Genomic DNA, 26,721 nt, shown 5'->3' on the forward strand with positions numbered 1-26,721 from the left:
GGCATCCTGAAGCTGATCATACCAAGAACCCAGGATCTAACTTGCCATATTGACAGATGGATGGAAGTAACAAGGCCTGCAGCAAACTGACTAGCAAACATCTCTTCAGTTTCTTTCCCAAAAAGCATTCTTTTGACAAAAAAAAATATTTTGATTGATGGTTGATAATTGTAGGCTCCCAAGTTTATCATTACTGAAACTGCAACGTCACAAAGCAGTTCCGACAAATGAGGCTGATTTTATTTATTATCATTTTACATTGGAAAAGCAACGCTCATTTATCCCCAACTGTACTTCCACTGACATATTGTAGCTCTTTATTTCTAGGTGATTAATGCTTATATTCTTACAAAACAAACAAAAAAAGATTTTAGACACAATCTGTAAACCGCAAATCACAGCCCTCTCTTCAAACCATCAGTGACAAGTACACTAACATGGGAGACAAACTTTAGTGCAGAGTTGAAAAGCTGTTCTCACACAGAAAAGGAAACAATCAACATGTTGCATGTACATGTGTGAATTACATGCTCATTAAGTATCTGGACTGAACATTAGCAGGTGTGCATTGTAGGTAATACAAGGAAGGCAGGTAATTCAGGATTTAACTGACATGGAAAAAATTAACTTTGTCTAAAAACAAAAGCGGGAAATGGTTTAGTTACAAAACAAATCTCCAAAATAAAATGCAGCTCAAGTTTTACACTCCCAGACATCTCACGTGGAAGATTTGAGTGACAACAGTGTGCAGTGTTTTCGTGGAAAATCTGGAAGGTCAAATGCAAGGACTCACTCACTCCTTCGGTATCAGTAAAGTAGAATAGAAAATAGCAGGGGTAAATCATCCAGCCTCCCTCCCTGCTTAAAACCGCTGTGACATAAAGGTCCTACAAATCATTTACCTTCAAAATCACCAGGACAAAAACATGTTTAACAATCAAGTGTTTTAAATAAATATAGCTCCATTGATAGAATTTCTTCAAAAAATAACCCTCAGAGCAAACTCACAAGAAACTGACGCCCCCTCCAGAAACCAACACGCACAAACACACCCAGCAGATTTAAACAATACTGTGTTGCAAAAAGGACGAAGGTTAAGAATGCCAAACCACAGTAGCACACTTTGGCTAAGATACCTTCCGTTTTCTCATCACAGTAAAACGTTGTTAGAAACAATATTTTGTGGCCACAAGAAATAAAAGGACAGATTTGATAAGTAGCTGGACAATTTAGCTTGAAATAAATCTGATTGTGGTAATTTACTAAAACTGTGCCTTGTCTGACCAAAGTGATTTTAAACAAATTCTTTTTATAAACATTTCAAGAAACCTGTGAAAAAAATATTAAAGCCTTTATTTGGCAGCTACTTTATTACAGAACACTGAAAATATTTTAACCCATGAAATAAACATTAAATTTAAAACTGTAATATGGCCACTTTAGAAAGTGAAGACAAACATTAACCAGTCCCTTAACCCATGTTGGCCATTTTAATGTCCTTCAGTACATACTGGCAACACATACATACATTCACACACACGCACACACACACAACCTCAATACTGGTAGTGCGATTTAATCAGTGACATTTATCTGATGCACGTTGTTCTTGTTTGTGTGCGGAGTATAACAGACGGGGAGACGGCTAATGTGTGGATGACCATGTAGACGGCAGCTGTGTGCACCAGAGAGGTCAGAAAAGGAGCGATACAGTGAAAAGGTCCATGTCCCATTGTACCAAGTGAATGACGGGTACTGTAGCTCCTGGTGTCCCCCGTTTGCACGGACGTCACCACAGCCAGTAGTTTGTTTGGTGGAGGAACAGAAGTGGTCGACGACAACTGTCCGCATTAGACCGTGGTCCAAAGAAGCTTGTCAAGTTCATCAACAAGAACATATACAAAAATCATAGCAGCAGGTAGAGCTCGAGGGTCTCCCTCCTTGAGAAAAAAAAATAATTTCAAAATAAAATAAAATACCTTTCCCCATCATCCACATGAAAAGTAAGCTATGGAGAATTACCAGTTCTGGGAAGTGGCAGATGTCTTTCCTTTATTTTTCTTCCCCTCCTCCATCAAACAATTAACCAACATTGTCCTCTGTTAGCCTCTTGTCAGCAATGCCCCCCACCCCCCTCCATTTTTGCACTTCATTATCCCCCCCCTCCCATAAGTCAAACTGTGCCCCCGACCCACTCAAAATCTTCCTCATAAGCTCCAAGGTAGGGATGAGGGCAGATCATCGCTCGGGCTCCGACTCCAGGGCCAGCACCCGTTTGCGTTCTCGACACTGCTTCTTATGGGCGGGCCAGTCCCTCTGCTGGCACTGGGAGCCACAGTAGCGTGCCACCTGGCAGCGACCACAGATGTTGAACTCCCGCAGCTGTGAAGAAACGACAACAACAACAAGAACAAGGAATCACATGCAACTCTTTTTTTTTTTGGTAATGTAATCCCAGATTGGACTGGCGACCTGTCCAGGGTGAAATGACAGCTGGAACAGGCTTCAGCATACCCAGCACACATCAAGGATCAAGAGTTTCAGAAGATGAGAGAGTGTAATCCTAGGTAACAACTTTGCTGGACAAGGCTTTGCTCATCTCCTGCTAACGCTATTCCTGTGGTGGGACAGTCTGTTAGAATTATACTTTGTCCCACTACTCAACAACATTGAGAAAATGTTAATGACTGATTGCAGCAAAAACATGAACTGGCTGTTTATTTTGGCTGGCTGTACAAGAGAACTTTCTACAATGTTGCAAGACATTTATCTGATCTGAATTGTACATAAAAAGGTAATTCACAAAGATGCGGCATACAGTACATACCCTCCTCTCAATGAGTGAACAAGGAGGATAATGACACTCGTAGTAAGTGCAGGAGCACTCCTCTTCCTCCACAAGCTCCCCGTTAGCGTTGTAGTAGCGCGTGCGGCTCAGCTCTAGATACTGCTCCTCTACTGGGTCAGCAGGCACCTGCTGGATGGCCAGCCAGTACAGAGACTGCTCTCTAGACAACAACAGCACATAGAAAGACATATTAGACGTGTGTATGAATTTGCCCCTTCACCACAGCCACTGTGGTCCTACCTCTGCTTGCTAGAGACTTCCTCTGGTTTGGGGCTCCAGCCCACCGGCACCAGTCGCAGGTTGTCTAGCCTGTTGTCCACTGTGACTGCATTGATGTGGATGACTTGAAAACTGGGTGCAATACCTCCTCTGTGTTTCTCCCTGAATAGAGACAGGAATCCAGATAATGTTAACTAGTCTGCAAAACAATTACAGCCCATCAGGGTAAACTCTACTCGTTGCTGGCTGCCTACACTGGCATTGACAATACTGCCCATTAGTCACCTGTGGCTTCTGTGGAGCCAGATATAATGAGAGCACCCTGCTACACAACATGGGAAATTAGCAAAAGGCTCAACTTCATGCAAAACTCTTCAGATGCCGTGTAAGCAACAGGTAGGTCCGCGGCAAACAAGCTGATCTTTATCCCAGTAGAAACCAAGGTACAATGTCAGTTACTGCACCACACAAAGAAAACAGATACTGCCCCCTGGTATTTATCTCAGTTTCAAATACTACAATGTAGACATCCAGAGTGCCTAAGAAAAAAAAAGATACTAAACTCATCCTAAGAAAAGATTGTTGATAATACACACCTATGTGCAAATCAAATACAATCCGTAAAACCAACATCAGTAATCCACTCAACAATTTAGAGCTTTGTAGGACACCTCCTTGTAAGACACCTCCAAAACTGTCATCTCAGAGAGGGCAGGTAGGGTGTCCCTTCACTACTGACTACCCCAGAGTTGCCTCAACAGCTCTCATCTCGCAGTTTTAGAAAACTATTATAAATCATGGCCACAATCCAGATGTTCATGTTCACATCTGGGTTAAAAATGATCAGCAGGTTACAGTAACACTTCAGAATATTTGCTTCATCTCACCAGATACATCAACAGGAAGTGGAGGAGACAGCTTCATCCCACACAATATTATTAGAAAGAATATTACTTACCACAGCAGCTCATGCAGTGGCCTTCCTGCCCAGCGGCCTTTACCGATGTCAAACGCATAGGCAAAGATCTTCGCTCCGTTGCCATCTGCATCTACTTCCATGCGCGCCTGGAAAAACAGAACCAAGATTTCATTAAATCAGAAAATATCAAGGATTTAAACAATCTGCAGCTCAAGCCTCATTATTTACCTCAAAGGCATAGTTTTCCACAAGTGGTATGTCCTGTTCATCTATGAGGGTGTATTTTGTCTGAAATGACAAAATTGAGATGATCACAACTTTTTAGAGGTTAGCGATTAATGAAAATTAACCTGAAGATGAAAATTATGTAAACATTTGCATGAAAGGCAGAACAATAATACTCATAAAAAGACAAGAGCAGTTTACAGAGGGAGTCTGATCAAGGTCCTTCTAAGAAACCCGCCCCAGAAGCGACAGCTGCAACGAAGGCACACAGGGAATCTCTTCAAGCTTCAAACACCTTAATATCATCGAGAGAAAATACGCCTAGACCCGTGCGTTTCATTCAAGGTGCAACACGTTTATGAAAATATAGCTCTGCCTATTTAAGTGTCCTGCGCTCCAATGCAATGTGACACTTCGTCTCGACTGTGTAGACGTTAACAGTGACATCATGTAAATGAGTTGTGTGACTGCTGCCCGGACCCCAGCGGCTCTGTCAGTCAGCCGGTGAACAGCTGACTCGTCACAGCTCGCGCAAAACTGCCTGCACCGTTCATCCCGGAGTGTGAGCGTCTTGTGACATAAGCAGCCGGAGGCATTTCTTGACCAACATTCACAAATTAGCCGCACGAATGTTTATTTGAACCCCCCCCCCCTCCAAAAAAAAATATGACCGTGCCAGCTTTCGCAGGCTGCCCCGGCGCTTTGTCACGTTGCACAAAAGGACCAGTTGGTGGAGGATGGCGACGGCTTCCTCATTAGCAGACACTTCACCGTGTAATCCCGATAACACGGCTAGCGCGGCGGCGCTAACTCCGCCACCGACCGTTAGCGTGATCCGTGCCGCTCCGAGACATAAAGCACGTCCCTGCTTCCATAACACACGTGGTGACACAACCCCTGTTTAATATAGCGCCTCTATTTTACATTTTAACATGGACAAACACCCACACTAACGTGCTACATGCTAGCTAGCGTTAGCTTCCTAGCGAGACTGGTGGCGGCTGTGGTAGAGAAAACAGCCTGTCGGCGCGGCCGGCTTTTCTAACCTGCTCGAACTAGACAAGAATCAGCAAAGCGGAGCCACCGCCGCATTATCGCGGATTAGTAATCATGAAAGCTAGTGACTTTAGTGATTTTTCCCCAACGCCTTTTGTGATGCCCGCGGGCCCTCCCCCGGCCGCACATGGCAGCCCTGGGATCCAGCTCACCTTCCCGGCCACACGGCCGAGCCGTACGATGCCGAGCTTGAAATCCGACATCGGGAGGACGGGTGGTGGCACGAGAGAGGCGCGCGATCCAACCTAACCGTTTTTTTAGGTGTAAAACTCGCAGGGGCAGCCCCTCAGCCCCGCTGCGATGCCAGGGTGGATTAAGTGGTGTGTTTCGCCCTCACTCCGGGTGTCTCCAGCAGCGGTAGCCCAGCCTCGATAACACACCGCTGCTGGCGCAGGAAAGCCGAGCGACCTACTGGGGGTGGAACGGGATGACCCACGGCCTCTCCCTCCAATCACCATTAACGTAGCTCTGGTTTCCGAAGATGCTGTCCAATAGGAGATGGGCATTTTTAAAGGCCCGCCCACTTCTAATTCTTCGTCACGCCACTCTCGTGACCACTTCCAGCCATTTTCGCGCGAAATGTTTGATATCTGGGTGGGACCAGAGTCCTTTAACTTAGCGGTGTTTGACGTAATACTGCATGACGTCATGATTCACGCCGTTAATATACGTGTAGGTGGGTTGTTTTTGAAACCTAAAGAATATTTGAATGTTTTAAAATTGACCCCAATTGCTTGTATTCAAGAAAAGAACATAAGATGCAGAGTTCATGAGAAGAAAAACCTCCAAAAATAAGTAAAGGGGCTTTGACAAGAGTTTGGGATAAGTACCCAACAAGAGATTTCAAACAGAGCAATATGTAGAAAACAGTGAGGTTAATTTTTCAATCACTTGACAACATTGTGTTTTTTTTCTGACTTTTGTTATGCCAGCAGGTTAAATGTTGCCTTATATAGACATTCTACCTGTCTGTTTCCTAATTTCTATCCATTACAGGATAAACCAGTCATATTTCAGTTAAATAACAGGTTAATCTCAAATAATTGTTTTTGTATATTTTCACTGACCCGTTAAATGCGATTTATCGTTGCTTTGTACATGTGAGAAAATGCAATGTACAAACAATGGACAACTTCTGCTTCCTAGTTACACAACACATTTTATTTGGGCAGAGAGATACATTTTTTCAGAGTATTTCTATTTCTCAGTTTTATACTTAATATGTGTATTCATCAATATAAATCTTTGACTCTCGTTTTGTTTCATTTGTACAAAAGCAGCACATCTGCTCAATAGTGGTAATGAAATAGTGGTTGACCTAGTGACTGAGCGCCCTCTAGTGATCGGGAGCTATAATGCATACAATGTTCTACTTTTATTACTTCCTTAATGTGTGGCATTTGTCAGGTGAAACACGTTGAAATTAGTTACTTTGACATAAAATGTGAAGGAACAAAACCTTTTATCTACAAAACCCAAACTATGATACTTAAAATTGGTGTGCTTGTTACACACCAATTTTATAGTAACTATAGTAACTAATTTTATAATGGCATTTATCTCCTGCCAGAGAAAAAGGGAACACCGCCATGATTCACTCAACAAACTGGAAACTCGTGTTTTCTTCACTCTGTTTCTCTATATCTTCTAGTTTTACCTGTTACAAACCAGCTTTTATGACGTGCTGTTGTTCTTTCAGGGTGAAACGTGGAAGCCTTTCTGCTATAGTCACTCCCATCCTCCTGTAGTGTGTGTGTGTAAATACACCTTGTTCCTGCACATTTGTCAGCAGTGAGTAGAACATCTTTCATCATTTACAATTGGTTTCAGAGTTTATTTTCCAGACAATGGGAGCTGCTCCCTGTGTTGTCCCTGAGGTGTGGCTCTGATCCTTGGGTGTACTAAGAAACAGCTCACTCAACCCACCAGAAAAATGTTGTACAATATTCTCTGTAAACATAACTTACTCAGTTTCATTTTGAGACATATGACATTTATTTAAAAAGTTGATTATATCGTAAATTATTACTTTAGTGTAAGATCTGAGTTTTAAAGTATGTTGTAGCACTCAATACATGCATAAATATGTTGTTAAAGGCCAAAACTAGATACCTGAGAGAAATAAAGGAGCTCAAAAATGAGTTTGTATTTGTTGTGTAATAAGGCTTTTATAATTAAAGGATTCACCCGTTTGTATTGGCTTAAACCCTGATTTGAGACCTTAATATGCGCGTATCAGCTGACGCCCAAAACAAACAGCTGAAAACCAGCAGGGCAGAAACTTTTTGCCTGCTCTGACCTCTGGCGTCCGCGTTACTTCCGTGTTCCGCTCACCTGTTACACCTGTGTAACAGCGCTGCGCGCGCGCGTCTCCGGCTCAGTCGGTGCACCTGTTGCTTTATTGCGCCATGACCGAGGAGTTCACGGCGTGTGACTTGACGTACCCGTCCTCACCGGGGGCCCCGGGAGAGGCCCCGAGAAGTGCGGCGGACGCGGGGATGAGCTGCGAACAGCCCATTTTCTCCGCGTTAATAAGCGGCGGCGGCGGCGGAGTGAAGCCGGCGGCGTCGAGCTCGTGCGGCGACGGAGCGACGTCTCCGGCCGCGGCTACTTCGGACACGGAGTCTGGGATCTTTTCTGGTGAATGCGAGCTCTGCGTGCAGCATGAATCTGAACTGGACTGGTTCTGCGGTACCGAGCAGAAACTCATCTGTTCTCACTGTGCCATCGTGGGCTCCTGCCACGGACACACTGTGACCCCTCTGTCCACCAGAGTTACCACAGTCAGGGTAAGTGTCCAGACCGTGGACTGGAGCATATGAAACACATTTATTATTTTATATCTTTAATTATTTTTCATTTGAATGCAAGGTGTTAAATGTTATTTGCGTTTTTAGTGAGTGTGTGTTTAGGACAGGCCTACCTGCAGACTAAAAATAGCACAGGAAGCTGCTTTCACATGAACCAATAGGAATCGGTTTGAACCATTTTTTCTATTCTTATTATCTGATCTACTTTAAAAGATACACTTTTGCAAGTCTAAATGTATTTTTAGAAAGTTTCCATCCTAAATTTTCAGAAGAAATTTAAAAAAAAGTGTATTTACACTAATTGGCCACTCATGTATGAGCACTGACCTAAGCATTTCCTGTTCCCTTATTTTGAGATGTCACTGCTTTCATTCCTTCTTGGGTGTGTCACATTCACCATGTGGTCCACCTTTCTGATTCCTGTGGCATTTGAAAAGACCGGATTTTCTTGTTGCGTCATCAGCTGGTGTTGTCCTGTCTTATCAAAAGCTGCTGTGTTTGTGTTGGCCGTATCAGAACCAACTGGTGGACGCGTGTGAGAAAATGCAGCTGCAGGCACTGAGGATTGAGAAGTTCATTAACCAGACGCTCGCAGCCAAAGAGCAAAAGCTTCAGGTGAGGCGTCCACTTCCATTTTCCAGCCCACAATGAAACCACTAATCTATTGATGACAGACGGCGCCAAAGCATCATTAACAAGACTGTAGTTAATACACTGTGATCGGTTTCACAAGGAGTGTGGATGGATTGGGTCTAATGGACACAGGTGTGGGTCAGTGGTCAGGAAACCCCCAGGCCACAGATTCTGTATGAAGAGGAGAATAGAACCTTTTGAGCACAGAACAAAGACAATAGATTACTGCTCAGAGGCCACAAAGAATAGCACTTACTGTATAAATACAAAACAAGTAAAGAAAATCACAAACATTAGAAACAAACACATGAAAAATGACAGAAAAGGTTTAGAATGTAAACATAAAGATGAATAAGTGACAAATAGAAGTAGAAAGTTGCTACTGAAGCAAAACCATGTGTAGTAGTGTGGAAAACCTTGGAACAAAGATCCTTTTTGCTGTTTCGGTGAATTAATCAGTGATACGGTGCAAAGATAGGGCTGCAGACCCCCCCCACATGTTTATTAACTGCTTTTAACACAGAGGGTCCACAGTGGTCAGGGGTCCGGTTGCCTAGGCAACAGGGCGAATCACACCCGAGGCAGTAATCAGAAGCTCATAGGAGTGAAACCACTGAGAAGAAATCAACTCACAGTTCTGTAACAGCGTTCCACGCGATCAAAACTGCGCGTCGACCCACATTTTGGTGTTTCTCAGCAACCCCTGGAATCAGGTGTGAGAAGTCGGAGGTGTTAAATGTCACTCAGGACCTTGAACCGACTTCAAAAGCCATTGTGTTTTATTTCCTAAGGGAGGGAGGCAAATCACATGTTCTCACGTAGAACAGAGCAAACCATTATTAGTTGACAAAGAACCGACTGACTGGCAAACTAAGTAGTAGTAGTTAGTAACATTACAAGCTCGGGTTTTTTTTATTTTCATTTTGTTTTCCACTCATTTCCGTTGGCTCCAACCCCGCAGGCCGCGGCCAGCGCAGCCAGGGACCGGGTTCTGGCTCAGGTCAGCGCGGCGCGCGAGGCCCTGGAGGAGGAGGAGCAGCGGCTGCTGGAGCGCGTGCAGAGGGAGGAGGAGCGCGTGGAGCAGTGCCTGCTCACGCAGCGGGCCCACTGGGGCCAGGCGCTGGCCAGCCTGACGCAGACGCGCTCCCGCCTGGTGCACACGCTCACGCACACCCCCGACGCACAGCTGGTGGTGAGACTGAGCACAGGTATAATCGACTGCTCCATTTTAATGCTCAGGGGAGTAATCGGTCGCTTTTTACCTTTGCTTTCTTTCCAGACCAACATCCAGGACATAGCTGAAAGGTAATGTTTTATCATGAGACGGACTTGTGAATATGCCCGTGATGCGACCAGAGAGGTCCAATCTCTGCTTCCATCTGTGTGTGCGTCAGGGTGGAGGAGGCAGAAGGCGTCGGGGAGCCCTGCGACACAGACAAGCTCAACATGAACCCAGGCTGCGGCGAGAGCCGGCTGCTCCGAGGCCTGTGGGCCACCGCGGTGCTGCTTGGACCTAACGGTTAGCACGGCTTTACGCATTCAAGCTGCCTCGTGTACTTCCTGTGATGCTGATCCTTTTAGTCCTCCCTCAGCTTACGGGTCGAGCCATTTGAGGTTCGACGGGCGCACAGTGAGCCCCCTCCTCTCCCTGTCCGACGACCTGTGCACCGTGACCTTCCTGCACAAAAAGCCCCGGCAGGCGCTTCCCTACGACCCGGCGCGCTTCGACTGCTGGCCCAACGCGCTGGGCTCGCTCCCCATGTCCTGCGGCACCCACAGCTGGGTGCTGGACGTGGGCGAGAGCGGCGCCTTCAAGGTCGGCGTCTGCTACGCCTCCCTGGAGCGCAAAGGTTCTGGGAACCAGGCCCGGCTCGGGGAGAACAGCCAGTCCTGGGTGCTGTCGCATTACGACGGGGACTACAGCTTCTGCCACGCGGGGAAGAAGGTGCCGCTGCAGGTGGCGAGGAGGCCTCAGAGGATCGGCCTGCTGCTGGACTGGCCGAGTCAGACGCTGCTGTTCTACGAGCCGGAGTCCGGCGCCGTGCTGTTCTCGGTCACACAGCACTTCAGCGCCGCGCTGCTGCCGGCGTGTGCCGTGACGGACCAAAGTATCACCATAGTGCACTGACACAAGTCACCAAACGGCCTTTAACATGTGAAGACTCCCAGCTTTTAATTAGCAGCAGGTCACGACCCTCAGTCTGTGAAATAAGGAAGATGTGGACACTTTGCTATTTATTATTAGTAGCTGCCTACATTTAAGCGGAAAATTATTTCTTTCAATTTTTATTTGTTTTAGATTGTGATACAGTGTTGTTTTTGTCTGTTGATGACATTGTGTATTAGTTATTGCTATTATGACTGACAATTATTGTTTTTGTATAAGTTTGCTGTGTTTAAGAATGAATGTTTCAGAATCAATTCATACTATCCTGGTTGATCCAGGACTGTTTTCAATGTAAAGTTAAAAAAAACTAGAATAATAAAACACTTTTATATAATGATTGTGTTTTTGCTCAGTAATAAAACAAAAACAAATTACAGGCTGACCATTTTATTTCTGACTTTACAGCAGACATTTAAAGAGCACATAGGTCACTGCTGGTATATAAGAAAAAGATAAAAAATAAAGCAAATGCTAGAAAAGACTTTATCAAAACTTTATCAGAAACCGCTCAAAATGGTTGTTGTTTAAGACGTTTTTGTATTCAACAGTTAGAGAAAAAGGTCCTAATATGAGCAAAAAGACGCTATGGACACTTCGAATGTCATCCGCCAGAGGGCAGCAAAGTCAAATTATCAAGAAGAACCAGCTTCACTATTAAGAGGCTGCTTGACAAGTAATTTCAGCAGAGTAAATAAAGGCGAACAGGTCTTTTCCAGGACCACGGACAGCTACAGGGCCGCCATGAACTTTAAACTGCGCAAATAATGCACAGATGCTGGAATATCTCAGCCTTCCAGAAATCAACAGAATCACGACCCCTTAATTTATAACACCTAAATTTTCAGGTAAAATTCCACTAATACTGTGAAGCAAACTAAACACTAGGTGGAGACATTTGAAGGGGAGGATAATAACAGAGAAGTGGAGTTTGTCTAAAAAGGATTTGTATCAATTAAAACATAGAAATGGCACAAATGCAATGTATATATATCAATATATGTATATATAAACACACACACGTCTTTCTCCTCACTGTAGGTTGAAATGTTTCACTACTCTTCCAAGTAGTTTCATGAGTCTGACAAAGATACTTGTATGAGTATTTAGAAAGAAGACTTAAGAAATCCAGTTGACATGAGTCAGCTTCAGAAGATCACAAGCTTACTGAGTAATTCAAACCTTTTCATGGTGCTTAAGCCTGTTCAACACAGACAGATAGTTAAAGCACAGTGATGTAAAAGCCAAAAGTGCTTTAAACTATTATAGACTAAACCAGCTAAACATGTTCAAAGTCATCAAATCCCGTACTGACAAGTTACCACAACAGATAAAAATATCCCAGCCTCATTTCCAGTAACACGTGTCGGCAGTCAGGCGGCAATAAGGAAAACCTTACTGCCGGTACTTCATGGAAAGGTTTACACATCAAACATTGTTCGTTCTTTGTGTTTCCTAAAACGTGAATTTACATTTTAACTGAATTTTAAAAACAATATTCTACCTGTGTTTCATTTTACCCAGAAAGGAGGGAGACAACATAACCGGAGCAGCTGCACTGATGCTCGTTTTAGCCGTCTGTTCATCTTCACACGTTGGTCTTATGACGCCTAAAATGTGAAAGCTATGATAATTAGAAAAGTTTGTTTTATAAGCTCAAAAAATCAAATAAAACAAGTTCTACTGTCTACATGGCTCAACAGAAAACAAATGACCTCATTCAAAACCTTTACTTTATTTTAAAGACAAGCAGACCTAGAATGTACACAAGAACAAACCAAAGTTTGGCAAATGTGACATTCCTCTATTTCCTCAGTACTTAGAAATTCCACTGTATTGCATCCTAAATATTCCTGGTTTGTCCATTATTGTCTTTTAGGTTCTTGTTCCTGGTTTTGGGTTTTCAGCTGCTGCTCTTGTTGGATGCACTGAGCATTAGTGGGGGCGGCTCGATGTTGAGCTCCTGACGGAGGTCTTCGAGACTCTGTTCCCATCGTCTCTCGTAGAAGATGCTGAGGACGCACCGAGCCTGTCGGCCGTTCTTCAGGGCCCAGGGGCCAAGGGATGTCACCAGTTTCTGTAAACGTCTATGAGGAGGCAGTACAGTAAAAGGGAAGTTTAAGCATGATACAATAGTAAAAAGGAACTTCTGTCATGCTGAGCAAATGAGCCAGCCACTTCCCCAGAAACTAAGGTAACCGTCAAAGACTGAGGATGTAATAATACACGTAAAGACACTGTTTATAACATAGTAATGATTCTTAGGAAGCTAAACCTTTAGTATTATTGTTGAGAATAATGTGAATATAAGGAACATTATTTGTTGCTGATGCAAAACAAAAACAGCTGCCACAAGTGCTGCTTGTTTTTCATGTTTATATTTTTCATTTGTTGAAGGATAAAGGTCCATGTAGGATTGGTGCCTTTGTTACTGAGTAAAATGTTTAGACAGTTACCTGAAGAAAAATGACATTTTTATTTCATGATATTTCATAAGCTACAGTGAAAAGCTACAGAAAAATCCCCTTTTTTCAAATCTCTGTGTCATTGGATCAAAGAACTCTGTATCTGATCTGTATCTGTATTCAACAATTAAACCAACTTTGTACTCGTACCGTGTATTCAGTCGAAGGGGTCCCAGCACAGCTCCAAGGGCACACATGGGAAGCCCCGTCTGAGCAGCTTCAAACCATTTTACTGCTACCTCACCTGGACTCACCAGAATGTCAGGAAAAGAAACAGACATGTAAAATCAAAAATCAATTCTAAGTTCTGCAATGAAACTGTTTCTGTGGTCAATATTTCATTACTAAACCTAAAGCATGAATCAACGTTAACTAGTTAGGGTCTGTAAAAAGCAGGGGATTTGTTTGAACACCTGGACAGGAAAGTGTGGGAGAGACACAAATAGGTTCCTGAGAACTGAGCTGCACTGCCAGCAGTCGACTGTGCAGCTCCAGCTGTGAGCCATAAACACAATTCTCATTGACACCGTGGAGCAACTGTACAGATGTCCTTCCTTTGCTAGTTTACTATGGCTTTATAAATGCTGAACAAGGCTGCTGATACATAGCACACACTGTGACTCACCCAGCATATTAGTGGGCATGCCCAGCAAGGTGTGCAACAAATCATGAACTTCTCTATATCTCTGCATGACGTACGCGAGCTCCTCATCGTCCACAAACTTCACATCGACCCTGGAGTCAGGAGTCACGTGCTAGGAAACATAAAACACGTTAAAATACGTTAAAATAATATAGATGATGTTATAAAAGAAAAGGTGTTTTGTGGATTATTTTGTACCACAAATCAGTGGATACTGACATTGTCCTCCAGAAAACGAAGGTATTCCTTTCCAAAGGAGCCATCAGGCAAAGAAGCCATTTTGCTCAGGTCAAGTGTAGACAACCGGATCCTGGGCCTTTCTCTGCCACAGCCAATCAACAACAAGTCTACATGTGATATATTCACCAGGAGAAAAGGCTATTATAAAGCACCCATATGATAGTCACCATGGTGCAGCAGAGACTCACATGAGGATGGTGTAGCCTTCTGGGTCATTTCTCATCCTGTTCCTCAGATTTATCAGTGCTAGGTGTCCTGTTGTCTCTCCAAGCACTGCAACCATGTCTGTGTGCACAGTAGTTGATGATGAAGATGGGGTTGTGGTACAAATATGAATTTAATTTAAATCAAAAGCTAATTTAACTACATTTATCACACTTGAACTCGAGTATTTCTGTATTTGTTGTTCGTATGAGTTATATTAGCTCACTCATCATGGAGAGTACCCAATAAGCAGCTGATGTTTTCTCTGTTGGTGGATGACATTAATTGAGTCTTGTGATGTCATGAGAGTTGTTTCTGTATCGATATGGAGACAGCACATGACGATTTCAAAAAACAAAGATGGCTCAAAAGAACAGACTCAGATTCTGTAGTTTCCCAAATCTTCAAACAAGAAAAAGTGAAAGTATTGAGGCTGTAGGAAGTTGTTGTTTCATGTCAAATGGAACAAAAATCAGGTCTATGAATCAAATCAGTATGGTTTTAAAATAATTACAGGCAGAACCAAGTGGCACAAACTGATACTAAGCTTTAGGAGCAGAAGGGAACTTTTATAAATACTTAGATCTCTAAACTAAACTTCACATGAAAAGTATTATCGCTTTGTTCCTCAGTAGGTTTCAGGGTAACCACCACACGCTGCATAGCGTGACCTTGATTTGTTTCTCATTTCAGTTTCCAGAACGACCTTCATAAAGATTGCACTTCAGCACTCAATTATTACAGAAAGCAGTGTAGGTGAAATCCCTGCTGACATCTCTTCACTGAAAACACACAAACAGGATGAAACGGTTGTGTTCCTGTTAACGATCGGAGACCTGCCAAGTGAGCAAGTTCCCAACGTGCAGAATCACACGTGCAGGATTTTTAGTTTGATAGATTTAGATTGATTAATATTTCACCTGCAACAAAATGCTTATATTAGCTGTACTCTGAACTCTCTACAGCTGATGATAGCCTCACCGTGCCTGTAGGGGTCCTGTAGCGCAGCCACACCTGAGCCAACAGCCAGCAGGGCCTTCTGGATGGGCGTTGTGGAGATGTGTCCAGGATACAGCCCATCATAGCAGCGGTCTGTAAACGCTCTGCTGCTACTGTGGGCACAAACCGCTGGAACAAAGGCGAAGCAGCGTTGTTGAGCGGTTTGTTTTTGTTACAAAGCAGTATAATGATTGGTTATTTAAACCTGGAATGAGTGCTGTGTCAAAGGGCAAAAGAGTCAAACCCTTCAGCAGTACTTGTTTTCTTAGATTGTTGATGGAGCATTTGCACATTTGTAAATGGGGTATCACGTTCTTATATATTTGTATGTAATAGGTGTAAAGCATGTTTCCACAATTAGCTACATCATTAATAATGAGAGTTCTGGTGAATGTATCGAGAAGATGAATGATCATAGCACATCACCTTTGGACCTGTTGCTATGGCAACAGCCAGCTAGCTAACAAGCAAGAATCCAAACTCAAGTGCAATCATAGACATTTAAATCTGTTCATCCGGGCGTGAAGAACATGACCCTGAGATCCAAGAAACTGAAGCGTTTGCTGTTTAGCCCCAATGTCATGCTGGCGCTGCGTGACTGCCGTACATTAAGCTAGCTAGAAACCCTTTCGCTTTTGCTTTAAGCCCGTTCGAGCCTGTACATTTGGCGCTTAACGCAGCGCCGTGCAATAACTGGCGCGGATCACTAGCACATTTCGATAACTCGTACCTTTGGCGATCACCTTGCTGTGTCGCTGGTGTAAGCGTCGCAGGGCTCGACCAAAGCACGGCCACATTGCTGAAAGCCTGCGCATGCGCGTCGCGTTACTAGTGTACTTGTTTGCAGTTGCTGTGCAGTCCTCGCACGGGGGGCGGTGTTTGTCGTTAACGTCTGTACTGCGGAGCCGGAGCAAAGGGCGACTCCGGCTGTGCTCATCACAAAATTAAGCGCAAGTCCTGCAGTAAAATTGTAAACATAGTTTCCAAACGACTGAAGGCGTCCTTCAGCGAACAGTGCTGTTTGGTACTTGAGCTGGTGTCGCTTCGTGCTCAGGTGAGTAACGTAGAAATGAGCGGCGTAGTTCACGAACACAAACCCTGTTTAACTTAGCATAACACGACGTAATGTTAGCTGGATAAAGTTGCGCGCGTGAGCTAGTTACTCATACGAACCAATAAGTAACAACGCAAGCTACGTAATTCAGTTATATTATCGCTTGTCCAATGTAAAAATAAGTAAAATAATATATTCATAATGCGCCACAGGCTGAGCACGGGACGCTACGATCAGCTCTAGTCACAGAACACAGCGCAAATGAACCTTCCCTCCTCTCACCACTATATATATACTGACTGCGCTGACGTGACTACAAATAGCAAGGAGGGTTGGTGCGGCCCCTATATGAACAGCCGTCCGTCCTCAGTCCTGGTGAGTAAGTCGTGGTTGGTTTCGAGCTAGTCACTCACACCGGGTTAAGAGTTTACAGCAGGTTTAGGGAGCAGTCACTGGCTGCAGTGCAGCATTTAAACCGAATAGTGGGCAGGAACATGGCGGCGAGGACACAGAACAGGCAGAGCAGGAGGGCGTTCTTTTTATTCAGTTTGAACCAGACGTAGGAAACAGTCAGACACAAGTCACGGCTGTAGAGACAAAGAGGAGAACGTGGTTCAGCTCTGCTTTTGAAGCCACTGCTTTGATTGAAACTCTTTTAAAACCTAAAGGTTTTGTTGGTCCTTGTTGTAGTTCTGTCCTCACTACTTTTTCAAAGTTAGTTGCGTTTGCTCTTTAGTGTGTGGACGTGGCTGTTGTGTCACTTCTTGTTTTTTTGTTGTTGTTTTCAACCACACTGTACCCAGTGTCTAGTCTGTGTCCTCGGGCTGGTGGTTTGTGATGTTGGACAGAAAATCCCCATGGTTGCAGGAGATTGACTTAATGGGTGTTTTCACTACTGTGCATGCTGACATTGAGACTTGCAATAAAGAACTTCCTGCCATGTCACAACGGTGCTGGGTGTGTTTGCAATCTGAACTGTTTCATCAGATATGTACTGAGTCATTTACAAGGAAAAGCATTTCCAAATTAAAACTGCAATGGGCCTTTACATAGAGATGCAAAAATGAAGTACATTGCGCACTATTGCCATGTAGAAACTAAATGGTGCTAGTCTTTAGTAAGTGGTAGTTGCAGTTTAATTTAAATTGGGTAAATAATAAGTCAGAAACATTATTTAGCATTGTTAAAAAATAATTGTAACTAGTTATTGTATTTTTGCGTAATTAAAATGCTTTGTAATGCCCTCTTCAAAATTAAATAATTTTCCTCAATATTTCCACAATTGCTTAATAGATACAAACTATGTCATGAAGCCACTTATAATATTACTACATTGTAACTGAACAGGCTATAAGTGTATTGACAACTACTAACACTGTTTGAACAGCTGTCACAGCTGTAACTGTGACAGCTGTTCTGTGAATTTCACTGTTCAGACTGGCAACTTTTTACAGCGCAGTGACTCTATTTTACTTCCTACATTTTACTTTCATTCAATTCTTTTGCTTATATAAAAACAAGCAATGTCAGCAAAGAGGTCTTTGAGACACAGAAAAAAAATATGCAAACTTTTTAACAGAATATGTGGGGAAGTGGTTCTGCTGGGAAACAGTAACTCAAACTAACACTGCATCATAGCTAAACAAGTCGTGGGTTGCTATTGTGACTCCCACGGTTAACTATGTGGACACTATGACATTCAACACTCATAATCTTATTCATGGAATTTGTCCAGGGGTTGTACAGACATGCCAGAGTTCATTAGTTCACATTTTTAGAGTTCTCAAGATATCTACACAAACAGTATGCTGACGTACACACTAGCACACAGTTTCCCCTGAAGCCCAGTTTGGTGGATGGACCGGAAAGTGTCAATATATGATGACGTCTGGTGGTAAATGTTCCCACGTAAGGTATTTTTGCATGTTTGATAGTGTGGGTGGTTCTACATAGTACCAAATTCAAGCGGTGACATGCTTCTTAGCATTTAGAAACTTTGTGGAAATCCCTTGCGTGTCGTATCTTTTCTAGAATCTGTGGGCTGTGGTTCGTTGCTGATAATGAGATAGGGATGACGCAGTAAAATCCTTTAATCAGCAGTGGATCATAACTGATAAAGATACTGAAAGTCCTGCTGTTGCTGCAACTTCTCATGTGTTTTATTAGTTAATAACAGTGAGATAGTGTTGGGGCTTTCGCAAAAAGGTTCACGCTTGGTGACACATTTGTTTCCTACAGTGTCATTCCCAAAAGCTCCCCCAGATGGCACTGTTCACGTTAACGTAGCAGCATGTTCGTATCTGTGTAAAAAATAAAACAAGCATATTTGCTCACATTTCAGTTAAAATTGTGCATGTGTGACATTGTTGTACTGTGCATTCAAACCACAACATATCACTTAAAGCATGAATATGAACCATTGTATAGTAATTATGGACCTGAGAAAAAGAAAACTATTAACGTTTAGGTCTGTAATGTGAACATAGTCGTAGTTGGAGACATTGTAGCAGTTGGAAGATGGTGCGATTTTGACATTACTCATTACATCGGTTAACCACATGGTGGCGCTGTAACTAAAACGTTTTCGTTATGTTTACGTTGAATATGTCAAAGACAATTATTTCGTTTTTTCGATATATTTAAAAACTCTTAAGTTAGCATTCGTTTTTCTTGTAACTCAGCAGTACCCATATTTTTAATATATAATAGCAGCTCAGATCAGTATTTCAGCTACAGATTTTCCCCCTAAGAGCCTCCATAGCAACACAGTAGATAAGAAGACACACCACATATAGACCACAATTGCGTGTTGTAAACAAACGGGAAGTACTCAGTAGATTGATATGAGGGGAAGCACAAGACATTGAGTGATGTTCTACATCTGCTGGTGACTAATAGCCATGTGTGGTTGTTTATCACAGGATAGAGCACCAGATTGATGGAGAAGAATGGCTCGAATCTCGTTGGAATCCTCCAACTCTTTACCAGGGATCCCCCTCAGTGTGCTGTCAGTGCCCATGGAGAATAAATACAAATGTCAGCAATGTCTCCAGGTTCTGAGGAGGCCTGTCCAGGCTCAGTGTGGACATCGCTTCTGTGTACACTGCTTCAAGCAGCTCACCAGGTAGACTGGAGGTCCTCAGACCACCCTCAGACGTGTGACTTGCAAACCCCTTCCCCTCCGTACTGCTTCACCTCTTACTGGACATGCTTCAGCATACCCTGTGTTCTTGTTTCCGCTCTCCTCTGGGATTTTTTTGGCACCCAAGGTCAATTACTTTATGTCGACTCATCCCTCACATGACTGGATTCTTAACACTGAATCACAAGGATGGTCCCTTAGGACGCTGATTCATTCTAAAGGTGTCCATTGTTTTATATTTCTTGGTACTGATACACGAAACTATGCATAATAACACAAACATTTCAAACATCACAATGCAGCAAAAAGCACTTTAAAAGAAAGTTGTCTGAGTCATGAGATCCTATGAAAAATGTTCCACAGAATGAACTATATCCTTAATAGAATCCATGACATTGCCAATGTGAAGGGTGACCCCACTAGTTTTTCCTTTTGCCCTAGACTCAGCAGGCTAGTCACACTTTACCACGTGCTTTTTGTTGTATGTGTGTGTTTCTGTGTACATGGTGTACTTGTACATTGTTAAGGAACTAAAGCATTTTTCTTTTTTTTTTTCCACACTTCATCATAGTTGGATCATTTGTGTTGTGCTTCGAGCTTCTTTTACTGCTTTCGCATGGATTAATGTTCCATCTGTTCCGAACACTGATTCATAGTGGTCAGCAGCTGTTGCAGTAATGGATCAGTGGCGAATCATTGACTCTTGGTTTAATCCAGTATAATAATGGGGACACTATAAAAGGTACCAACCTGTTCTTGTTTGTTAGTTCTGGCCCAAAGCCTTGTGAAGCCTGTCGCCAGGAGGAAATATATGAGGAGCCCATTTCCATACTGAATAGTAGTGAGGTAAGTCACAGCAATATACATTCTGAGCCACTTCTGTCTTGTTTAACAGGAAATTATATAATTAGCATGAAGGGGATTTTCCTTCAATAGCTGCCAGACAGTGTAAGTCATGGTTATATTTGAATGGATTCTTTGTTGTTGGCTCTCCCACCAGGCATTTCCAGATAATGCAGCAGGTCGGGAAATAGCAAGTCTGCCTGCCAGGTGTTTGAACCAAGACTGCAATTGGACGGGCTCAATAAAAGAGTATGAGGTGAGTAAGAGCTTTTATTGTTTTTGTTCCTGTTTGCTGTGGTGCAAAGTCAGTCCCATTTAAGTTTTGTACTAGTTTTACTTTTTAGTATGAGCTAAAGGTAATCCGTCTGTCCTTCCTAAGCTTTCGTTGTGCTAACAAAGCCGACAAAGAGCTTGTATTTCAGTGCCTGAACAGGCGGAACAGCATGCTCAAATTACATGCTGCAGAGAAACAGGAAGTGAAACCTAACAGCCTGGAAAGTCCCTGCTTATTCAGTAAACAGTGGAAAGTACCAGAGACGAAATGCCATTTGACCTGAGTAGCTTGATTTCCATTACCATTAAATCATACTGAAAGTGCTGGACGTAGAGTTCCTGTGGGAGCTGAATTCATGCTGGCTTGAAAGGACAAAACTGAAACTCAAAGTGCATTATGATATAAACATAGTCCTGTTTGTCGTCTGTCTTCAATTGTTTGTCTGCAAACATTTCAGTGTTTGGTAAGTTAGTTATGGCATGTTATGGCAGGAAATATGGTTTAAAAGTGTGGTTGCGGGTGGTTATTTGCAAGCTCTGCAAATGTGCAAATGTGAGACGCTACTGAAGCGCTTTGTATGAGTGGAATAATGTATAAAGCGGCCACGCTTGTGTCAGTATATGTGGGTTGGTGTTGGTCTCAAACATGGCTGCCTAGAAAAAGTCTGTATTGCAATTGGCACGGAAACGTAGGCCTCGTCGCGCTGGAAAAGTAGACAAAATGTGGCGCGTGAGCGGCCTGGTAAGAACAGGGATTCAACGGAGAGACTGGTAATGCTGACTCATACTGGTGTGGTATTCGGGTGTAGATTTTTCAGTTTAGCGTGTATCTGAAAAGTGAGTAGTCAAAGCGAAAAACAGGCTAACATACCTGTGGCTCTCGTTCTGTGGCTTCACCATGCTGCTGCTGGTAGTCATGAAATGAACCTACTTCCCTGTTTTTAACTCCACCTCCCTATCAAGCCCCTCCCCCCTTTCTGGCGATTTTCAAAAATACGGCGATAATTTTTTTTTTTTTTTACGAAAATATTTTTTGTTCCTTTCTTATTTATTTATTTAGTTTATGTTTTGTTTACCTCTGTTGTTTTTTATGTCAGCGCCAGACAGTAACTTGCTGGGTGTCATTTCTATTAATCTGTTTGTCGGGTGTGGCTCCAGTTAAATTGCATTTTGCTCAAGGTATTTATTTAAATAACTCACAAGGGTGTAACCCCTTTACCCAAGCTCTTACATAGATCATTTCATTTGCAAATTATCCTTTTGCATTCTAATAACTTAACACCCTATAAACCCCAACTGTCAACGTTTGTTATCTAAGACCAGACAAACCTGACTTGCATGAGAACAATAAGTTGCAGGAAGGTTCTTGTTATAATAGACTTGTCGTCCATTTTTAGGCTCAGCATGAAGGTCGCTGTGATTTTGAACGGATACAATGTGAGGCCTGCCACAACTTCATCCTCCGTACAGAGAAAGACCGACATAACGAGAGAGAATGTGAGGCACGAACACTCAACTGCAAATACTGCAAACTGACCTTCAACTTTAAGGATATCAAGGTCAGAGACTAAGATTATCAACAGTGAGGCAACTGTTTCTTATATCTGTCTCTGCATGAAAAGAGTAAATGACTCTCTTATTCCAGGCCCATGATGAGATCTGTTTGAAGTATCCTTTACAATGCAAGGACTGTGGCAAGAAGAAGATCCCAAGAGAAAAGGTTTGAGCTTCACCTAGACAATCAGTGGTCACTTACACATTCTGTACTGAGCAGTGGTTACATAGTAAATGTTCTATAGTGAATGAAATGACTATTTTATGAGAAGTGAAAGTTGTCTATGTCAAAAAAAGCTGGTCCCATGGACAACTGAATGCCTTCTCCTATCACCATTTAGTTTCTTTCTGTCTAAGAGTACTTTGCTTCACTTCACTTTCACTTTCTGAATCATGCACTGTCTCATAACGTGCTTTTTGTTCTTTCAACCTTTAGTTCACTGACCACATCAAGACTTGTGCCAAGTCAAAGAGTGCCTGTCCATATAGTGAACTAGGCTGTAAAACTGTGGTATGTATACAAGATATAGAATCCTCCTTCTAGTGTTTGTGCATTTTAATTTTAGTGAAACTGGTTGACAGAAAATATTCAATACCTAGACTTATCACTATGTTGTAAATAGATTTTGATTAGATAAAGAGGTCAGGATCTGGAAGGAAGGCTGTGTGCTAGATTTTATATCTGTGCCCCTGTGATGTCCTGGTAACTAGTTCATAGTGTTCACCGCCTGTCATGGTTTATAGTAACTAGCATATAACAGGAAAAAGTCAGTTTAGGCGGCTACAGTATTTGTTCTATATGCCGTTAAACACACTCACAGTGAGAAAGCCATTAAGAACACCACCCTCTAATTACTGACTTTTTCAAACTTGGATATTTTATATTCATGGAGTCAGAGAGATTTAAAACCATATTTTTCACACACAGATCTTTATCGAAATGTTATGTACACATAGCAAGTGTTAGATATAATAATATATATCTAATTATAGTATGTGTTTGGCCCTAATCACAGCAGCTAAACAAGCTATGTTGTGTTCCTCAGGTAGAGAATGGGAAGATCAGTGAGCATGAGCAGAGCTGCACCATGGAGCACTTGCGCCTGCTGCTGCCCATGGTGCTGTCCGTGACTCGAACCCGTTCAGAGGCGTCTGGTCCCGGGGAGTGGCAGGAGGACGGGCCTGGTTGGGGCCTATACAGGGGTCCTGGGGATGGAGTGGTGGAAGACTCTGCCGCCATCCCACAGCCAGTGGATTTGGATAAAAAGGCAAGTCTGAGCAGATTTAAGGGCGTGTTAAATCCACGGTTATCTTTGGGTGTTGAATCTGGGTCTAAGTGTATTTGTTGTCATTTTTAACAGGTATCTGCTTTGGAAAACATTGTGTGTGTCCTAAACCGGGAAGTTGAGCGCAATTCTCTCACACAGGAGGCCTTTGCTCACCAACATCGATTAGACCAAGAAAATATAGAAAATTTGTCCAACAAAATTCGACAGCTAGAAAGGACGTTGACGATGAGAGACTTGCAGTTGTCTGAGACCGAACAACTAGTTCGGGAACTCCAGTTCTGTACCTATGACGGGGTATTTGTCTGGAAAATCTCAGACTTCTCGCGCCGCAGGCAGGACGCCGTGGCCGGTCGAACACCTGCAATGTTCTCACCAGGTAAGATCAGATTGGGCCCATCATGCATTTCAAACATTTCATATAGTGAGACTATGAGACTGCACAACTATTTGGGTGTGTTGAGATCAGGGAGTTTGCTTGGTGTCAGCTTTTGGCCTGTAGACAAGTTTCCATTAACTACACCCTTGTGATTCTATAGGAGGAGTGCATGCCATTCCTGTTTGCACATCATCTGTTTTCTTCCAATTCTTTGCAGCGTTTTACTCAAGCAAATATGGCTACAAAATGTGTCTGAGGCTGTATCTGAACGGGGACGGGACGGGGCGAGGAACACACCTTTCGCTGTTCTTTGTTGTCATGAGGGGCAAGTGTGATGCTCTGCTCAAATGGCCATTCAGTCAGAAGGTAGGAAACATTTACCTGAGCCTTTGTTTGAATTCATGCAATAACTGGCACAAAACAAACTGGTGGTCTTGTCTTTCCCAGGTGACTCTAATGCTCTTGGATCAAAACAACAGAGAGCACATTATTGATGCTTTCCGTCCTGATATCACCTCCACCTCGTTCCAAAGGCCGATCAGCGAAATGAACATCGCCAGCGGCTGCCCGCTCTTCTGCCCACTGGCTAAGCTGGCTGGCAAAAGCCCTTATCTAAGAGATGATACAATTTTCATTAAAGCCATTGTAGACCTCACAGGGTTATAGGCTACAAGGTGTGGGCTGTGGAAGCCACACTTCAGAAACTGCAGTAAAAAAGGCACATAAAATAATAATATAATATATAAATAATATAGGTATATAATAAACCTATATTTATTTAAGAAATGACCTTATTATAATAATATTAATAATAATAATGATAATCATAAGGACAATTATAAAGTTAAGGCTATTAGCTAATTTACATACATTTTATTACTTACAAATGCTATTGCATACTTTATAAATCAATTATATTACTGAAGGAATGTTACATTAGTGTGTAGATAACAGCTGAGTTTAGGTGGTTGGTTGAATTGTATAAATGTTTGAACTTGTAAACATTAATAGGTGAATAGTCAAGTGTTGCTTTCTAATTCTTAATCATGCTAATGTGACATTCCTCTCAGATGGTAAGTAAAATACACGAGGTATTATTACATATCCTGGTATAGGAGAAATACAGTAACCCATGCTTAACTTTCTTTGTATTCTTATATCTATGTATTTCCTTTGGAATTTATAATATGTTCTTTGATATTATCCTTTATTAGTTCTACATTTAGATTTAACTTAAAATTTTAACTAAATTCTGTTTAATGCACTATATGCAATTTAATCTGTTATACCTGTTAGAATCTCCTACTATCAGTTTTACATGTTTGGTGTGATGTTTTAGTGTGTGATTGTACACATTAATAAAGTAACCATTTATTGCAATAACGTGTTCTTTAATATAAAAAAACAATGTTTGGATGTAGCACAAACTCTACAATATAAATTAACCTTGATCTGGAAATAAAAGGTGCAGAAGACAATATCTGCCTTAAAATGAGCTCTGTTTGAAGTCAAAATATATTGCAATAAAAAAAGGACATTTCTACATGTAGTTCATATTTTCATCGTCAGCATTTGGAGTTCTGGTAGTACACTAAACTAATTTAAAATGTTTTATTTGTTTACTTTAATCTGCTTTCTAAAAATTACATTTAAAATATGTTAAATTTGACAAATATGCTTAAATATACACATTTATTAAAAAGAGCCTTATTGTTTTTGAGCAATAAATAGTTAAAACATTTAGCAGGTGGTGGCCAGACTTTTGCAAACATCTGTATGTAGACTAGACATCAGTGACTGAATCATGATGAGTGTAACAGAGTGTGACTCAGTTTCATGTCTCAGTGCTTCAGCTAATATTTATGTCTCTGTTGCCGATGATCGTTTTAGGTGAGGTTGAAAAAGCATCACTGTGCTCGTTAAACCAGTTGTGTTTGCTGTGGTTTAGAGAAATGTGCATGTCATTCTGTTCTTTAGTTCTGGTACAGGAGGTGCTAGGCTCGTTTTCTAAATTATGTTTTATACAAGGGTGTTCCCCTGATTGCACGATGTAAAGGTCAGTGCAATTGCAGTATGTGCTGTAACTACTCAACTTGTGACAACAGGTGTAAGGTCAGGTTGGAGGGAGTTTTTTTTAAGTGGGAGAAAATGCTGCGATGAGTTTGAAGCAAAAAAATATATTTTAATCTGAACGTTATTTAATTGGAACAAGACTCGGTTCAAATTTTTAATTTTAGGATGTAGCTTTACATTACCAACACATTTTATATATAAAATATATTTCTGTTTTGTGCTAAACAACAGAAAGATCATTCTTTCCAAATGTAGGCCATGGTATGAGCCAGTTTAGAGGTAGATCGTGAACCCGGCCAAACTAACCAAGACTTTAAACTAGTTTTCCAGGAAGCTCGTTATAACTCGTACCTACATACTTGTGGCTGTGTGCTGCATCATTCTGAGCGTCTGGCTTATTTTAACCTCGAGTGTTAACCACAGGTACTGCTCAACCAGGGCAGTTAACGCCCACGCAGTGAAACATCTTTCGACGCATCCAGTTCACACTAAGCAATTGTGAAAGTGTCTTTTCTGCAAAGCAAAGGCATCTGAGCGTACCAATTACTGGAGAGATTATTAATTTTACTACAGACATTTTTCTTCTTACAATGAATTAATGACACAAGTGATGTTTCCTCTCCATCGTACAGGCAACGGTCTAAACAAAGAACCATAGACCTTTCCTCTAGCTCTTCCAGGGGGACCCAAAG

General features: G+C 42.3%; 4 protein-coding genes across 4 annotated transcripts; 2 read left to right on the top strand and 2 right to left on the bottom strand.

The window, feature by feature from the left end:
* Positions 1-218: 218 nt before the first annotated feature.
* On the bottom strand, positions 219-5,711 carry zmynd19 (zinc finger, MYND-type containing 19). Its single transcript, XM_029169733.3, has 6 exons — positions 5,420-5,711; positions 4,215-4,274; positions 4,026-4,132; positions 3,089-3,229; positions 2,828-3,008; positions 219-2,382 (listed from the first exon to the last, which is right to left on the bottom strand). The coding sequence occupies exons 1-6, from the start codon at positions 5,468-5,470 to the stop codon at positions 2,239-2,241; spliced, it is 684 nt and encodes a 227-aa protein (XP_029025566.1). The 5' UTR covers positions 5,471-5,711; the 3' UTR covers positions 219-2,238.
* Positions 5,712-7,550: 1,839 nt separating this feature from the next.
* bspry (B-box and SPRY domain containing) lies at positions 7,551-11,251 on the top strand. The gene is made up of 6 exons (XM_029168506.3): positions 7,551-8,056; positions 8,594-8,692; positions 9,672-9,902; positions 9,990-10,015; positions 10,105-10,229; positions 10,303-11,251. The coding sequence occupies exons 1-6, from the start codon at positions 7,676-7,678 to the stop codon at positions 10,836-10,838; spliced, it is 1,398 nt and encodes a 465-aa protein (XP_029024339.1). The 5' UTR covers positions 7,551-7,675; the 3' UTR covers positions 10,839-11,251.
* Positions 11,252-12,589: 1,338 nt separating this feature from the next.
* On the bottom strand, positions 12,590-16,290 carry coq4 (coenzyme Q4 homolog (S. cerevisiae)). Its single transcript, XM_029168507.2, has 7 exons — positions 16,156-16,290; positions 15,408-15,554; positions 14,411-14,507; positions 14,202-14,304; positions 13,965-14,094; positions 13,490-13,583; positions 12,590-12,961 (listed from the first exon to the last, which is right to left on the bottom strand). Exons 1-7 carry the CDS (start codon positions 16,238-16,240, stop codon positions 12,778-12,780), a joined length of 840 nt encoding a protein of 279 aa, XP_029024340.1. The 5' UTR covers positions 16,241-16,290; the 3' UTR covers positions 12,590-12,777.
* Positions 16,291-16,339: 49 nt separating this feature from the next.
* traf2b (Tnf receptor-associated factor 2b) lies at positions 16,340-25,499 on the top strand. The gene is made up of 11 exons (XM_029168505.3): positions 16,340-16,479; positions 19,401-19,603; positions 20,389-20,467; positions 20,622-20,720; positions 22,135-22,296; positions 22,383-22,457; positions 22,728-22,802; positions 23,338-23,559; positions 23,653-23,956; positions 24,174-24,322; positions 24,404-25,499. Exons 2-11 carry the CDS (start codon positions 19,428-19,430, stop codon positions 24,620-24,622), a joined length of 1,560 nt encoding a protein of 519 aa, XP_029024338.1. The 5' UTR covers positions 16,340-16,479; positions 19,401-19,427; the 3' UTR covers positions 24,623-25,499.
* Positions 25,500-26,721: the final 1,222 nt, after the last annotated feature.

Source organism: Betta splendens, chromosome 12 (assembly GCF_900634795.4).
Source record: "Betta splendens chromosome 12, fBetSpl5.4, whole genome shotgun sequence".
Taxonomy (NCBI): Eukaryota; Metazoa; Chordata; class Actinopteri; order Anabantiformes; family Osphronemidae; genus Betta; species Betta splendens.

What these genes read in the sequence shown, in the direction of transcription:
- zmynd19 (XM_029169733.3), bottom strand. Translation starts at nt 5,470, where the DNA reads ATGTCGGATTTCAAGCTCGGCATCGTACGGCTCGGCCGTGTGGCCGGG. An exon ending in TCGGCCGTGTGGCCGGGAAG is followed by an intron (nt 4,275 to 5,419) that starts GTGAGCTGGATC and finishes TTGTCATTTCAG; the next exon opens with ACAAAATACACCCTCATAGA. An exon ending in GAAGTCTCTAGCAAGCAGAG is followed by an intron (nt 3,009 to 3,088) that starts GTAGGACCACAG and finishes GTTGTTGTCTAG; the next exon opens with AGAGCAGTCTCTGTACTGGC.
- traf2b (XM_029168505.3), top strand. Translation starts at nt 19,428, where the DNA reads ATGGCTCGAATCTCGTTGGAATCCTCCAACTCTTTACCAGGGATCCCC. An exon ending in TCAACTTTAAGGATATCAAG is followed by an intron (nt 22,297 to 22,382) that starts GTCAGAGACTAA and finishes CTCTTATTCCAG; the next exon opens with GCCCATGATGAGATCTGTTT. An exon ending in AATGGCCATTCAGTCAGAAG is followed by an intron (nt 24,323 to 24,403) that starts GTAGGAAACATT and finishes TGTCTTTCCCAG; the next exon opens with GTGACTCTAATGCTCTTGGA.
- coq4 (XM_029168507.2), bottom strand. Translation starts at nt 16,240, where the DNA reads ATGCGCAGGCTTTCAGCAATGTGGCCGTGCTTTGGTCGAGCCCTGCGA. An exon ending in CAGCAAGGTGATCGCCAAAG is followed by an intron (nt 15,555 to 16,155) that starts GTACGAGTTATC and finishes CCTTTGTTCCAG; the next exon opens with CGGTTTGTGCCCACAGTAGC. An exon ending in CCCCTTCGACTGAATACACG is followed by an intron (nt 12,962 to 13,489) that starts GTACGAGTACAA and finishes GCCTCCTCATAG; the next exon opens with ACGTTTACAGAAACTGGTGA.
- bspry (XM_029168506.3), top strand. Translation starts at nt 7,676, where the DNA reads ATGACCGAGGAGTTCACGGCGTGTGACTTGACGTACCCGTCCTCACCG. An exon ending in CCAGAGTTACCACAGTCAGG is followed by an intron (nt 8,057 to 8,593) that starts GTAAGTGTCCAG and finishes TGGCCGTATCAG; the next exon opens with AACCAACTGGTGGACGCGTG. An exon ending in CCCCCGACGCACAGCTGGTG is followed by an intron (nt 9,903 to 9,989) that starts GTGAGACTGAGC and finishes CTTTCTTTCCAG; the next exon opens with ACCAACATCCAGGACATAGC.